At 42.1% G+C, this 16,150-nt stretch overlaps 2 protein-coding genes across 4 annotated transcripts; both read right to left on the bottom strand.

Annotated features, from left to right (window-relative positions):
* Positions 1-174: 174 nt before the first annotated feature.
* LOC139535678 (specifically androgen-regulated gene protein-like) lies at positions 175-7,367 on the bottom strand. Its single transcript, XM_071335360.1, has 4 exons — positions 7,202-7,367; positions 4,311-4,482; positions 3,858-4,053; positions 175-2,345 (listed from the first exon to the last, which is right to left on the bottom strand). Exons 2-4 carry the CDS (start codon positions 4,413-4,415, stop codon positions 1,156-1,158), a joined length of 1,491 nt encoding a protein of 496 aa, XP_071191461.1. The 5' UTR covers positions 4,416-4,482; positions 7,202-7,367; the 3' UTR covers positions 175-1,155.
* A 3,077-nt stretch (positions 7,368-10,444) lies between these two features.
* On the bottom strand, positions 10,445-14,368 carry LOC139535676 (ubiquitin thioesterase OTU1-like). Of its 3 annotated transcripts, none has more exons than XM_071335355.1 (3): positions 14,228-14,368; positions 13,184-13,407; positions 10,445-13,063 (listed from the first exon to the last, which is right to left on the bottom strand). In XM_071335355.1, the coding sequence occupies exons 2-3, from the start codon at positions 13,389-13,391 to the stop codon at positions 12,366-12,368; spliced, it is 906 nt and encodes a 301-aa protein (XP_071191456.1). In that variant the 5' UTR covers positions 13,392-13,407; positions 14,228-14,368; the 3' UTR covers positions 10,445-12,365. The 3 variants fall into 3 exon arrangements, with proteins under 3 accessions (XP_071191456.1, XP_071191457.1, XP_071191455.1); XM_071335356.1 differs by lacking the exon at positions 14,228-14,368 and adding an exon at positions 13,977-14,206; XM_071335354.1 differs by lacking the exon at positions 14,228-14,368 and adding an exon at positions 13,528-14,007.
* Between the last annotated feature and the right edge of the window lie 1,782 nt (positions 14,369-16,150).

Raw genomic sequence — 16,150 nt, 5'->3', positions numbered from 1 at the left:
AGAGGAGGGTGCATCGAGGGGGAGAAAGGTAAGGCAGGTGGAAAGGTTGTGTTTTGGGTGAATAAATGTTTCTTTGGGACTTGTTGGGACTTGTTTATAGTAAATGTTTAAAAAAATAACATTACAGTAAATGGGGACAGTACGTGAAAAACAGCACATCTTGATGTCCACTTTATTAACAATATCTTATTTAATGTGAAGAAATTAGATTTACCTATTAGAAACAATTTGAATATCAAAATCACAAAAATGCTACTTACAATTATAAACTTACTATAAAATGTGCTAATTGTGATGTTAGCCATTTTTAAGAACCAGGAAGAAAAAAAATCAAGTCACACCCCCACAAGAGATATCATTGAAAAGCCCAGAATGTCCTCTCAAAGGTACAATGGGCCCTAACACAATGGCATGTATGGCCTTTAGAGATATGGACCAAAAACAAATGTCCATTAGAGAAGACAAAAATGTATTGTTGGGTCTCGGGAATATAAATAATTCTTTATCTTTTTTTACAAAAAATATTCTCTGATGGGGCTGTGATGGTTGGAAAAACATGGCTGTAATTTAACAACAAGAAGCTCAGTCTGGTTGGGGGAAATTAAGGAAATGTTCACAATCTGACACAAAATAGGCTAACTTTTTAGTGTATGGTCAAATACATGTTCTCATCTCAAGCATACAATGAACGCAGTCTGTTACACAGCAATTATACCAAAAATATGATGAATAGGAAAGGGGGATACCTAGTCAGTTGTACAACTGAATGCATTCAACTGAAATGTGTCTTCCGCATTTAACCCAACCCCTCTGAATAAGCCTGTTGCCTTCATTCCTCTGATCTACTGTATAAGTGTGCAGTGACTGATTCTGTAACAGCAAAACCCTTTAGAAACACTTTGCAAATATCATGTTAATAAACAACTGACATGAAAACTAAACTGCAGTAAGAGGTTTTACAGACAGAAAAGGAAGAAAGAAGGTATTTTCCTGATAAACCAGCACATTTAGTGCTAAAAATATTTACAGAAATCCATTCAATTCCCTTTTTATGCTGCTTCTCTGCCTACGGTGGTGGAAGTCTGTTCCATTTGATACCCCTTTTATATATCCATTTATCCACTGGGAAGAGATACGGCTACCTTCTCTCCAGGCCTAGTCTTTCAGCAGCCCCAGCTTCCTAAGAGCCTCTCGTCTGTCTTCTCCCATGCTGGGCACCATCACCACACTGAAGCCCGGGCAGTGCGGGGTCTTGTGAGTGGACACTGGCTGGGCAGCGAGGGTTGTTTTCTCCTGCTCTGGGGCTTTGATGGGAGCAGGTGGGGTGCAACGTCCATCCTGGGGAGGTTTCCGGTGGTCGGCCACGTAGGTCCCAAGCCCCACCCCAGAACGCTCTAGGGTGGCAGCTTTGACCCCACTGGGTTTGGTCAGGTGTGAGGGCGGTATGGGGGGCTGCTCCTCACTCCTAGAGCGATGGAGGAAGCTGCTGCTTTGTACCGGCCTGCTGCTAGGTTCTCTGGGTCCTTGGGAGGTATATGAGGGCTGGCTTCTTGTTGAGTTACCGTGGGGTTGAGATTTAACTCCCACACTAGCTGAAGTTAGGTCACAGGTGGAGTGCAATTTGGAGGAGCACAGTGGCGTAACAGACTTAGGTTGGGACTCATTATTGTCGCTCAGGAGCCCCAGCTTCTGCAGGGCCTCCTTTCTCACCTTTTGGGGGTCCGACAAATGCCTGTCAGTGGGTGATGAGCTCAAGGAAGGGGCACTGGAGTCTGTGGTGGGGTTGGCTGTACCCTTTTGGGTATTCAGGGCAATGTGGGAGGGTATTTTGGGGGGTTTTGGGAACACTACTGGAGGACTGTCATTCTGCTTGCTGGGCTCTTGGAGGAGTGTGACCTGGGCTGGGGTGACTGAGGGGTCTCTGGGTGTGCTCCCATGGTGCAAGTCAATGGGAACGGCTGATGAAGAGGGCTGCCTGTTCCAGTCTCTGGTCTCAGCCGTGGACCTTTGAAGGGTTCTCTTCATGGACGCACTCTTCCTCAGCTGCACTAGGGACTCATAAGACAGAGGGCCCCTGGGTGAAGGGGGTGGTCTCTGACAAGGGTAGTCTTTGGCCTTTGATGGAGGGGGTATCACCACAACATTGACCTCAGGGGGTACATAAGGGTGATGGCTCTGAGATGGCGTGTTGTCCAAGGCAGTGACCTGGGGCTTTGGGTGAGAGTTCTCATTATTTGGGGGTATTCCTGGCCTGGGCTTGGACAGGATGCAGGAGGTGCTGTTGGCCAGGATGAACGGAGTAGGAACCAGGTAACCGTACTCATCACTGGGATATTTTGATACATCTAAAAGACAAACAAAATGATCATTAGATGCTTTTTTCCCCTGCTGAAATGGATGAATGTACTACAGTAGCGGTGCGTGGGTAAAAATCACTATGGAAGCCAGGAAAAAAAGCCATATCACAACCTGTGTGTTGTGATAAATGTGTTGTTTGCTCTATAACCTGTTAGTTAATTTGCCTAGCGACCGTGATACACTACATGACCAAAAGTATGTGGACACCTGCTCGTTGAACATCCCATTCCAAAATCATGATTACGGATATGGAGTTGGTCCCCCTTTGCTGCTATAACAGCCTCCACTCTTCTGGGAAGGCTTTCCACTAGATGTTGGAACATTGCTGCGGGACCTTGCTTCCATTCAGCCACAAGAGCATTAGTAAGGTCGGACTCTGATGTTTGGCGATTAGGCCTGGGTCGCAGTCGGTGTTCCAATTCAGCCCAAAGGTGTTCGATGGGGTTGAGGTCAGGGGTCTGTGCAGGCCAGTCAAGTTCTTCCACACCGATCTCGACAAACCATTCCTGTATGGACCTCGCTTTGTGCACAGGGACATTGTCATGCTGAAACAGGAAAGGGCCTTCCCCAAACTGTTGCCACAAAGTTGGAAGCACAGAATAATCTAGAATGTCATTGTATGCTGTAACATTAAGATTTCCCTTCACTGGAACGAAGGGGCCTAACCCGAATCAGGAAAAACAGCCCCAGACCATTATTCCTCCTCCACCAAACTTTACAGATGGCACTATGCATTGGGGCAGGTAGCGCTCTCCTGGCATCCGCCAAAGCCAGATTCGTCCGTCGGAAGCTCCAGAGTCCAATGGCGGCGAGCCGTACACCACTCCAGCCGACGCTTGGCATAGCACATGGTGATCTTAGGCTTGTGTGTGGCTGCTCGACCATGGAAACCCATTTCATCCTGACCAACAGTTCTTGTGCTGACATTGCTTCCAGAGGCAGTTTGTCACTCGGTAGTTAGTGTTGCAAACAAGGACAGACTATTTTTACGCGCTATGGGCTCTGTGGTCCCGTTCTGTGAGCTTGTGTGGCCTACCACTTCGTGGCTGAGCCGTTGTTGCTCCTAGACGTTTCCACTTCACAATAAAAGTACTTACAGTTGACTGGGGCAGCTCTAGCAGGGCATAAATTTGACAAACTGACTTGTTGGAAAGGTGGCATCCTATGACGGTGCCACGTTGAAAGTCAACCTATGAAGGTTGCATGGCTGTGTGCTCAACTTTTTACACCTGTCAGGAATGGGTGTGGCTGAAATAGCCGAATCCACTAATTTGAAGGGGTGTCCACATACTTTTGTATATATAGTGTACATTCAGCCTCTTCCGAATTGAAGGAAAATTATGAAAACACAGAGATGAAAGATAAATAATTGTATATCTTTTTCTTGGTCAATTTTTTAGGGAAGACTGGCTTCCTTTGGCATCCATGAATACAAACCACTGAAGTACGGTATGTTGATATTCAAGAGGATGTAATTGCCTCCTGGGCAGGTCACTCACTGTTGAGCTTGTTTTGGCCCATGGAGGCAGAGAGGTGGGCCATCTTGGTGGCCACGTTGCCGGTGGTGGGCAGGCAGTCAGGCTCATCATTGGACAGTCCATTGTCCTCCTCAGTCTCTAGGGACTCTATGGTCTCCTCCAAGAACATGAGACATGCCCTCTCCTCAGCAGACAGGTGCTTGAGGCTATTGTCACTCTGTAAGACACACCAGACCAACTTAAAAGACAAACAAATCGTTGCCATGAGTTCATCTGACTGAGTGAGTAGAAAAAGGGGCTTCATTGCCAAAATGTCAAACTGTCCCCCACAAATCCCTGAAGCTATTGTCAATTCAGTTAATTGTGAAATGCAGTCATTTGTCACAAAATCGATTTCTTGTTGGGACAGCTTGCTTTCCTATGCAGGTTCAGGAATACAACTTGAGAAATGTGAGGATGACCAAATGTACTTACAAATCCAGAGCTCATTCTGACAACACTGTCACAGCTGCCTGCACTGTCCATGCCAGTGATCGTCCCTATGGCGACGCCACCAGGCCATGTGTCACTCTTTGGCATTGTAAAGATGAAGGTTTCTCAAGTCCAAGGTAGTAATAGAAGTTGGTAGTGGAGAACCGTTCTTTCCCTGTCAAAAAGAAATACAAAACAACTTGATGTATGAATAAAATCATTAACTAAACTTGGAACTTTGAATATACCACTCATTACTATTTCTTATCTAATTGTCCACAAATAAAACTTCTCTCAAATAAAACTTCCCCCCCCCCCCCCCCCCCCCCCACACACACACACACACACACACACACACACACACACACACACACACACACACACACACACACACACACACACACACACACACACATTTCTAAACAGTCAGATTCACATGGACCTGATGAATGGGTAGCAGAGCTAGTGGAGAATAACAGGGTATCATAGCTAAGTATTTTTCTGTGCGATATCTTAGCTAACTACTCTCCTGGCCACACGTGACTCAGATTACAGCACGCTACTCTAATCTCCTTCAGCAGGATCAATTTCAGCGAGAATGAAAGACAATACAAATGATATCCCTCCTTAACGCTGCATCCTACTTAACCATATACCTGTTGGTATAGATAGAGTAGCCTCTTCTGTATGTCTTTGAAAAATGTAGAATAATGTAGGTAACGATGGAGCTATTGTTGAACATCCCTCTTCACACCTTTTTCCATATTGTGTGAATGCACAACTAACAAACAAATGTGAGATAAAAACCTCAAATATTATATTGAAGTAGCTCTTGTGGTGTTGTGACTGAGACCATAATAAAGTAATACCTGATTTATAAGAAATGCCTCTACTCTGGTTTCAACACCTGAGTGGGGCTACTAAGTAGGTCAGTATACACAATAGCAGTCCTGTTCTGTTCACTGCTGAGGCTTTGTCACGTTACTGTGCTCCAGCCTGACCAGGCCATTTCCCTGTGGAGGTTAAGTCCCCTATCCACAAGCATTTATGTAAAGTATACATCCAACCTGCAATCTTCAGCTCTTGAGCTCTGAATTTGAATGTGAAGTTCGTGATAACGTTTGTTGTCTTTCAACCTGGCACAATCTAGACTGATCTCATGCAAATAGCAGGGCAGTAGCAGGTCATTCAGACAATGGATAGTACACGACATCATCTATTCTGGTTCAAAAGACAAGTGTTCCAAAGGGGAATAACAATACAGTCGATACTGGATAGAAAAGAAAAGTAATAAAATGCCTTATCTGTGGATATCAGTCTCCTACTGTATAGCATGTTCCAATGTATGTTTCACTAGATGTGAGATATGCACAATATCGAGAGCTTAGGACTTAAGATTCTATCTGCATTTTTGTCACCTATATGATACTGTAAATACCCCAATTCATGTTAAATTCAAAGGAATACAACATGAAATTGCTGACACCATTCAAACCAATGGGGATACAGAAACTTTTACATTTACGTCATTTAGCAGACGCTCTCATCCAGAGCAACATACAGGAGCAATTAGGGTTAAGCGCCTTGCTCAAGGGCACAGACTTTTTTCACCTAGTCAGCTAGGGAATTTGAACCAGCAACCTTGCGGTTACTGGCCCAACACTTTTAACCACTCGGTTACTTTACCGGCAAAAATATTTTTGTCACATACACTGGATAGGTGTACTGAAATTTGTTGTTTTACAGGGTCAGCCATAGTAGTACGGCACCCCTGGAGCAAATTATTGTTAAGTGCCTTGCTCAATGGCACATCGATCGATTTTTCATCTTGTCAACTTGGGTATTTGAACCAGAAACCATTCGGTTACTGGCTCTAACCACTAGGCTACCTGCCGCCACTTTTAAGTCAATTATCTTATCTCAGAATCTGCTTTTTGCAGATAGAACCTTCCAGTCCCAAGCGCTTAATATATTAAATTAATAACCTCCATTGTGTCTTGTACTATGTATTTCACAGATGTTTAACCAAGAGACAAAATACTTGAACCCTCATACCCCTAGCATGCCAATGTGTGCTCTATGGCTGAAAGCAAAGTCTTGGAAAATATTGCTTGAGGGTTCACAAGAAGGGAAAATAAATTCATGAAGGTTATCACCACACAGTATATTCAGTTGCTTTACTGTGTGTACAAAGCTTTAATAGCTATTATGCAGGTGGGGTAAAAACCTGCTGACATCTCCTCAGAATGACAGACCACAGATCATCTAGTTAATCATTACTTCAACTCACCACTTCTGACATAGAAGTACATATACTTATTAATCAGAACAATATTATTATCCACTGATCAAAGGGCTTACTCAATTGGCTCAGCTCTCTGAAGCCATTTGGGCATATTGAATCTAACCAATATGTGACTTTGATGGTGAGTCACCTGACACACAATGAAAAACAAATGTGTCATTCCCCATCCATTTAGGACAAACTGCACTATAAACATTGTTGCAGGAATTGTTCAGACATGCACATGCGCTGGGGCATTAAAGTAACATGGGCAATAACACTTCATTGTCATAAGGCAGGTTAAGATTTGCTAGCTGATATTCAACACCAGGGTCAAAGTATTTTTCTGATCTTGCCACTCCCATAGGACTATTTCAGCTATGTTTTAACAAAGGCAATTGTATTGAGGATATAGCTCATATGAGTAAACGCTGGTATTGTGTCTTATTAACAGTAGCCATACAATCTTGGCAAAATACAGTAGCCATGCAAATAGTTTACAGCAAAATATGAAGACTATACATTTGTTTTAATTTCAAGAATCATTCAGTTTAATATCAAATAAAATATACAAGTAATCTATTCCCTATTGTTTTATAATTTCGCTTACCTGTAATTCTACAGGCTTTGTGCTAGTAACACCACATTCCGTTAATCGCGCAGGTTTAGTCATCTGACCTGTTGCCTGTACGGTCGGGGCTTCTGTTCAGAACCTCGCTACTACAGGTGATAATAGACCATGTGCAACACATTATTAACCAATCAGAGCACAGTACACCTAGCAGTTAAGGCTTCGTTCAAGCTGCACATATATGGCTGCGTTTAGACAGGCAACCCAATTCTGATATTGGTCTTTTAGACCAATTAGTGTAAAAAAAAAAAAAATCTGAATTGTTGCTGCCTGTCTAAATGCAGCCAGTGTAGTTGTAGGTCTACAAAAGATGGTGGATAAATGAAGATAGTTCATTGAGGCCGTTTACCGTTGAAAAAAATGGTCAGTTCTGGTCTACTTAATTGGTGTGTCTTCCATAGACTCATCGAGACTGGTCTAGTTAGTTCAATGGCCAAATTCGAGAGGATTAAAACCGTATGTATTATTGGTCAATTGTAAAGGACTGACTGATCTACGAATAATAACGAGTAGTTATTGATGATGGAAGTTTATTTGTAGATCAGTCAGTAGGCAGTCGCCTGCAATGACGAAGAAGCCCATTGACATTCATTGAACAGCGAGTGGGGTGCATCCCTTCCTCTTCCGTCACTGGGTGTACTACATGTTTTAGGGCTGCTAACCTTGATCCTGGAAGCAGTAAGCAATTTTGTTACAGTATTTAAAATAATGCCTACCACTAATGTCTTATATTCACAGAATACCTGTTTGAAAATGAGTGTAGATGTGTGTCACTGTAGTCATGCACAGGTTTCCAATCCTATTATTGGAGGTTGAAGGTTCTTTTAAAATGACATGTCTAATCCAGCAAATTGGCAATGATTCAATTGATTTAATCCTGTTAGCAGGATTGGGATTCATTATAGCTGCCTTTGGTCCCTGAACCCTGGTCCCATGTTTCATGAGCTGAAATAAAATATCCCCAAAATGTTCCACAGGCACAAAAAGATTATTTCTCTCAAATGGTGTGTACAAATTTGTTTACATCCCTGTTAGTGAGCATTTCTCATTTGCCAAGATAATCAATCCACCTGACAGGTGTGGCATATCAAGAAGTTGATTAAACAACATGATCATTACATAGGTGCACCTTGTGCTGAGGACAATAAAAGGCCACTCTAAAATGTGCAGTTTTGTCACAACACAAGGTTGAGGGAGCGTGCAATTGGAATGCTGACTGCAGGAATGTCTACCAGAGCTGTTGCCAGATAATCGAATGTTAATTTCTCTACCATAAGCTGCCTTCAACATCACTTTAGAGAATTTGGCAGTACGTCCAACCAGCCTCACAACCGCAGACCACATGTAACCATGCCAGCCCAGGACCTCCACATTCGGCTTCATCACATGCGGGATCGTCTGAGACCAGCCACCCGTACAGCTGATGAAAAAGAGGACTATTTCTGTCTGTAACGCCCCTTTTTGTGGGGAAAAACTCATTCTAATTGGCTGGGCCTGGTTCCCCAGTGGGTGGGCCTATGCCTTCCCAGGCCCACGCCCCTGCCCAGTCATGTGAATCTTAAGTCCCAAATCCATACAATTTTTTTAAATTGACTGATTTCCTTATATGAAAATCATTGAAATTGTTGCATTTATATTTTTGTTCTGTATAATTATAAAGTTAGTCTACTAACTAAATTGAGCAAGATTTAGGGCTTTATTCAATCCGCATTGCAGAAATTCAGCTTTACGTGATTGAAATTTAAAGGCAATGTTTCAGCTTTAGCAGAGACAGTATTCACGGTAAACACTGCATATGTTGGCTCAATCTGAAATTACCTTTAAATTTATATCGCAGAATCTGTGACACTTCAATTTTACAGCGTGAATAGAGCCCTAAATTGTACAATATTTAAATACAAGTATACTACAATAGCATTACCATTTTTGTTCCCTAGGCAGCCACTAGTTCTCCGATATCTAACACCCACTAGCGGCGGCCTAGGCTAGGCCTTTTTTGCTGACATCCTGCAAATGAATCCCATCTGTATTGTGCAATTTATCATAAGGAAAACAGATATGCATTACTGTATTCAGTTACTGATGGTGTCTAGGGTTACTGTCATATAGCTCCACATTACATTCTCCCATCAGAGAGATATGCTTTAAAACATGAAACTAAAGCCTGACAGAGATCCTCATACACTGTTAGAACAGAGTAGCCTACATTGCAAAAGGTTAACAGTGAATGGCAGCGGTACGATTGCTAAGAGAGATAGATCATTCATTGGTTGACAACATGGTATCAATTTGCAGGACTTAAAGCACATTAGAATCTGAAACCAAATACAAAAACACATTCACTCAAATAATCTCCTAAATGGTGACTTTTATTGTGAAAAATCAAGTAAACTCAGTTTCTCTGTAGTGCTTTGTGTGCAACATTCATTGAAAGTGTCCTTGAACATCCATGTAATCACATCAACACCCAATAGAACAGGGCTCTCCAACCCTGTTCATGGAGAGCTATTACTGTCCTGTAGGTTTTCACTCCATACCTAATCTGATTTTAATAATTAGCTGGTTGATAAACTGAATCAGGTGAGTTACAACTGGGGTTGGAGTGAAAACCTACAGGAAGGTAGCTCTCCTGGAACAGGGTTGGAGAGCTCTGCACTAAAACCATGCCCCAGACCCATACCTCTTACACGTCAAAGGCTTTGGAAAGTCCAAGCAAGAACAGGCAACATCAAAATCTGTCTTCAGTCTTTTTCTGTCTAGAGACAGCAATTTCTGATACACCATTATATATTCTGATCAATTGACTTCTTGTGTCAGGAAACGAAATACCACATTAATCAGAAAACATACCTGGCCATTACAATAGATAAAATATTTTTGACCAACTTCGTAGTTACGGCATTTTGCCTTTGTAGGGCAGTATAGGCTACCACACAAACTCGGCCCTGACCCAGAGTATTTCATTGTAAGACAAGATTTCTAGTGCTGATACATTTTCTATAAATAACAAGTCACGAGTTTTCTGAAAGGGACACTTTGGTATCTGTTTATGACCAGCTGACAAAAGCTAAAATATATATTTTGTTTAGAAAAATGGGAATAGATGTGCGAGAGCTTTTAGACTGTATTAGTAGTCTGATGGGGAAAAACCCCAAATCACCAGCCTTTCACCATTAGACTGGTCTCTGCCAACAAAAATAATGGGAGGAATCTTTTTGCCAGTAACATTACCAACCACTTGAAGAAATGTCCGAATTCATGTTTAAAGGGTTCAACTATCTATATCAATGTCTTCTACACTCCGTTTCAATAGCAAGGGTTGCCAAGAAACTCAACATTGAATTGCAATGAATTCTACATCTGGCAAAAATGAGCGTTTGAATCAGGAAAGTTTCCTCTCACAACATCTACAAGCCAGAATGTTGAATAAAATGACATTTTAACGTACTTTACCGGTTGTCGGTGCGATTTGTTCTTTGGTGGTAGGAATGTGAGACAATATATATCCACAGGACTATATTATTACATAAGCTTTTCAAAGCGCTGGTAGTGGGTGCAGATTTCTATCACCTGAAGCATGCGCAGAACCATGTAAACACATGCATAAGCGTGGCAAGTATGCATGCATCTTGTACATGCATTTCTATTTTGTGCGCATGCTTCAGGTGATAGAAATCTGAACCCACTACCAGTGCTTTGAAAAGCTTATGTAATTATACTTTCCTGTGGAATATAGTCTCACATTCCTACCGCCAAAAGGACCAACCGCATGGACAACCAGTAAAGTACATTAAAATATAAATGTATTCAACATTCTGGCTGGTAGAGGTCGTGGGAAGAAACGTTCCTGATTAAAACAGTCATTTCTGCCCGGCCTAGAATTCAATGCAATTCAACATCGGGTTTCCAGGCAAGAGCAAGGCCGAGGTGGCTTTCATTGGTGAAAGTATAATAAAGAGTCGCAGTCTTCCTCTGACATGCATTTAGATGTAACATACATAGTTCAACATGACAACACTTGGTGGTCCTCACAATAGTCCAACAATATGAGTGAGGGTAATGGGAGATAAAAACAAAAAACACGATCATGAAGTGAATGTTGAGATGCAAAGCACATTGTGTAGACAGTACCTGAACTGCAAATGTAAGAGGATTCATCCCTTAGATTTACATTATATATCATAAAGTCTATTCATCTATCAATTCCAAGATTAAAAGCTCAAAAATACAACAATTCAAATTTTTTGTTCAGTAAATAAAATGACACCATATAGAAAACAGAAAAAAATTAAGAAAAACCAATCCCACTATGGCCTTTTAATGGCAGAGTGCCATGGCATAATAATAATCGCATTAAATATTAATGTTTCACACCAAGGTGCAGACACCTCACACTGCATAAAATAACTAATTCAGTAATAGCCTACATTTGGAAAATAAGCTTGTCACAGCACCATTGAAGAATTTAGGGTTGTATTGACCTATAAGGAATCTAGCTAAACTCCGCTATTATCTAATATTAAAGACATTGCCACTGTAAAACAATGAAAGAACAGCTTTTCTACCAAGTAACTGGGTTTATATTTGATATTTTGCAACAGTTTTCACTTTTTTCAAGTACTGGTGAGGCATCTACAAACAAAACCTTTTAAATTAATATTGTCATTGATGTGTAAAACCAAACGTGTATCATGCCACAATGGCCCCAGAAAAAGTTTTCTGATTTCTGTGGTAGTACTGGAGTCTAGCCATACTAAACCTTTTATGCCACAAATCAACTGTCAAAGTAAGGCATTTTCAGGCATCTCCAGGTCTGTTAAGAAAGTTTTCTGCTCCATTAGTGTCGACAAACTGAACACATGCTACATTGCTGAGCAACAACACTTCAACGAACAATCACCCACTATGTGTTGGGTGAGACTAAAAATGACCCCAAAACAATTGTACAGGATATTTTTCATGAGCTCATAACCTTGCAGTAAAGTAGCCTGTGAGCTGACAGATGTAGTTGTAATACTGAACAGGTAAGACTGAACACAGTGTCTGATGCTGGATCAAGTGAGGTAGAGGATCATACAGACACACAGAGTTGTAAGATGTGGGGGCATGGTGGTTCGTGGTGGTTGTGAGGAAGTGCTCTGACTCACACCTCTCCAAAGTTGGCATGGCCCGTCTCCTTGGCATGTTCCCGGGCCTCCTTCTGTCCTACTAGGCCTGTCTGACACACCAGGCAGCGCAGGGCAAAGCGGTTGACGTCCGTAAACTGCCGCTTCCTTCGCGCCTCATCCGCCAGCTCCAGGGCCTGGGCCAGGATGATGTCGTCTGTGGTGGAGAAGATGGTCTGGGGTGGAGCGTCGGAGCCTGGCGTCTCCTTTTGCAGTGGGTCGTAGTGGATGCCGTCGTAGATGAGCAGCACGCGTTTGTGGTAGCCAGCGTCCTCACCAAATCGATCCACACGCACCGTCTGCGTGTCCACTACACAGATCTCACATTGGTGGAACTTAGACAGGATGGACACCTCGATGGCTCCGCCCCAGGTGTCGTCACGTCTGATCCAGGTGCAGTACTCCTCGTTGGTCTTTCCCAACACCGCCTCAGAGTAAGCCATGGGGTTGCTGGACACAATCTGGGTGATGAGGCCTCGCATCTCGGGGGCACAAGCTGGGTCGTATACCCCCCCCTCTACCACGTAAGAGACACTGGTGAACAGGCAGGAGTTGTCTGCTGGAACGACCCGTCTGGCCAGCACCGGGGGAGACTCCAGACGGGGTCCCTTGGTTACAGCTGAATTTATGGTCTGGGTCTTCATCTTGTTCTTCTCCTCAACAATGAGAGTGTCTCCTGCAACAAATGTGTCATTTTCTGAATCAAATGCAGCCATGACATAGCAGGGTGAAGTCTATCCAGCTGTGTGAATGTAACATTTGATTTATTCAAGTAAGAAGAGACACCATAGCCTACCTGATTTGATAGGGTAGTCCCTTAGGTGAGCATCTCTGTTTCGGAGGTCCAAGCTGGAGGGAGGGTAGCCAACCATGATCTTCTGTACATCACAGGGAATACCAGTCAGCTCCTCTACCTTGCTCTTCAGCTCTTGCACACTGGACTGGTGGGTCAGGCCCTGCATTATGTGGCTCCCATTTTTGGTTTTACAACGCAGACGCAACATCCTGGGGGTCCTTAAACTGTGGGAGGAAAAAACACCATTCAACAAGGGATCATCTTCAGTTGTAAGTCACCTACAAGCCTGTGAAGTGTATACTAGTTTATTCAGACCAAGGAACCTTGAAGCTAGACTTACTTACATTTCTAATGAAAAAGTTATTTGTTTCATGTCACATCATGCTGATGACACTTTGGTGGAGCTAAACAAGTGGCTAAACTGCTGATCACAGCAGTACAAGCAAAACAACTGACTGCAACAATTTCTTTGTTCTGTCACTCCCAAGAGTATTTTTGTTTTAGCAGCACAGTCACCAGTTAGCAAGTTAGCATGTTATGGACACCTTCTTCTTCTGCTAGCTACAATACTAGACGAGCTGGCTATCTGGCTTCAATTAAAATGGTAAACTCAAACTGTCTAGCTACACACAAGCACAGATATTTATGAATGAACAATATCATTGATGAACTGATTGGTAGTTAGCTAGCTAGCTTGACAACTAGCTACCATTTGCTAGCCAATGCTTGGCTAGCAAACGGCTACTAAGCTAGCTGGCTAAACTGTTCAAATCAAATTGTATTGGTCACATACTTATATTTAGCAGATGTTATTGCGGGTGTAGCGAAATGCTTGTGTTCCTAGCTTCAACTGTGAAGTATCTATAATTCACAACAATACACACACGTCTAAAAGTTAAATAATGGAATTAAGAAATATATAAATATGGTACTTTACACTAACTAACGACACTGCAGCCTTGCTTTACATAACTAGCTTCATAGACACCAATGCTACGTAATGAACCTGTTTAATTAATAATTGACCATTATTTATTTGCTTACCTGATGAAAAGTGTTACCCTGCCGCGGCGCGAACAATCAATATCCAATGACAGTCTCTAAAGTGTACAACGTCACAACTGTGTCGTTCGTAATGTTGTTACTATACACAAATATGACGTATACACAAGCTTGTTTTCTTTTGGCCTGAAGAGGGGATTGATTCATTTTATTATCAGTTAAAAATATAATCAAATCAAATTCTATTGGTCGCATACACATACATACAGTATTTAGTAGATGTTGTTGCGGGTGTAGGGACATGCTTGTGCTCCTAGCTCCAACAGTGTAGTCATATCTAACAACACACAATACACACAAATCTAAAAAGTAAAAGAATGGAATTAAGAAATATAGAAATATTTGGATGAGCAATGTCATAGTGCAGAGTACCAGCAAAAAGCTTGGACACACCTACTCATTCAAGGGTTTTACTTTATTTGTACTATGTTCTACATTGTAGAATAATAGTGAAGACATCAAAACTATGAAATAACACATATGGACTCATGTAACCAAAAAAGGGTTTAACAAATCAAAATATATTTTATATTTGAGATTCTTCAAAGTAGCCACCCTTTGCCTAGATCACAGCTTTGCACACTCTTGGCATTTTCTCAACCAGCTTCATGAGGTGGTCACCTGGAATGCATTTCAATTAACAGGTGTGCCTTGTTCAAAGTTAATTTGTGGAATTTATTTCCTTCTTAATGCGTTTGAGCCAATCAGTTGTGTTGTGACAAGGTAATGGTGTTATACAGAAGATAGCCCTATTTGGTCAAATACCAAGTCCATATTATGGCAAGAACAGCTCAAATAAGCAAAGAGAAATTACAGTCCATCATTACTTTAAGACATGAAGGTCAGTCAATACGGAACATTTCAAGAACTTTGAAAGTTTCTTCAATTGCAGTCGCAAAAACCATCAAGCGCTATGATGAAACTGGTTCTCATGAGGACCGCCACAGGAAAGTAAGACCCAGAGTTACCTCTGCTGCAGAGGATACGTTCATTAGTTCAACTGCACCTCAGATTGCAGCCCAAATAAATGCTTCACAGAGTTCAAGTAACAGACACATCTCAACATCAACTGTTCAGAGGAGACTGCGTGAATCAGGCCTTCATAGTCGAATTGCTGCAAAAAAAACTACTAAAGGACACCAATAATAAGAAGAGACTTGCTTGGGCCAAGAAACACGACCAATAGACATTAAACCGGTGGAAAACTGTCCTTTGGTCTGATGAGTCCAAATTTGAGATTTTTGGTTCCAACCGCCATGTCTTTGTGAGACGCAGAGTAGGTGAACGGATGATCTCCGCATGTGTGGTTCCCACCGTAAAGTATGGAGGAGGAGTTGTGATGGTGTGGGGGTGCTTTGCTGGTTACACTGTGATTTAATTAGAATTCAAGGCACACTTAACCAGCATGGCTACCACAGCATTCTGCAGCGATACGCCATCCCATCTGGTTTGCGCTTAGTGGAACTATCACTTGTTTTTCAACAGGATGATGACCCAAAACACACCTCCAGGCTCTGTAAGGGCTATTTAACCAAGAAGGAGAGTGATGGAGTGCTGTATCAGATGACCTGGACTCCACAATCACCTGACCTCAACCCAATTGAGATGGTTTGGGATGAGTTGGACTGCAGAGTGAAGGTAAAGCAGCCAACAAGTACTCAGCATATGTGGGAACTCCTTCAAGACTGTTGGAAAAGCATTCCAGGTGAAGCTGGTTGAGAGAATGCCAAGAGTGTGTGAAGCTGTCATCAAGGCAAAGGGTGGCTACTTTGAAGAACCTCAAATATAAAGTATATTTGGATTTGTTTAACACTTCTTTGGTTACTACATGATTCCATATGTGATATTTCATAGTTTTGATGTCTTCACTATTATTCTACAATGTAGAAAATAGTAAAAATAAAG

This window comes from Salvelinus alpinus, chromosome 12, assembly GCF_045679555.1.
Source record: "Salvelinus alpinus chromosome 12, SLU_Salpinus.1, whole genome shotgun sequence".
NCBI classification, from domain to species: Eukaryota; Metazoa; Chordata; class Actinopteri; order Salmoniformes; family Salmonidae; genus Salvelinus; species Salvelinus alpinus.
Note: the sequence above shows the minus strand (reverse complement) of the source record. Positions and strands in the feature narration are given on the sequence as shown.

Bases quoted from the DNA above. Each gene is read 5' to 3' on its own strand.
- LOC139535678 (XM_071335360.1), bottom strand. From the start codon at position 4,415: ATGCCAAAGAGTGACACATGGCCTGGTGGCGTCGCCATAGGGACGATC. The intron at 4,054-4,310 runs GTAAGTACATTT...TGTGTCTTACAG, and splicing joins TCAGAATGAGCTCTGGATTT to AGTGACAATAGCCTCAAGCA. The intron at 2,346-3,857 runs GTGAGTGACCTG...TTTGTCTTTTAG, and splicing joins GGGCCAAAACAAGCTCAACA to ATGTATCAAAATATCCCAGT.
- LOC139535676 (XM_071335354.1), bottom strand. From the start codon at position 13,556: ATGAAACAAATAACTTTTTCATTAGAAAT. The intron at 13,408-13,527 runs GTAAGTAAGTCT...TTCCTCCCACAG, and splicing joins ATAACTTTTTCATTAGAAAT to TTTAAGGACCCCCAGGATGT. The intron at 13,064-13,183 runs GTAGGCTATGGT...CATTTGTTGCAG, and splicing joins GGACTACCCTATCAAATCAG to GAGACACTCTCATTGTTGAG.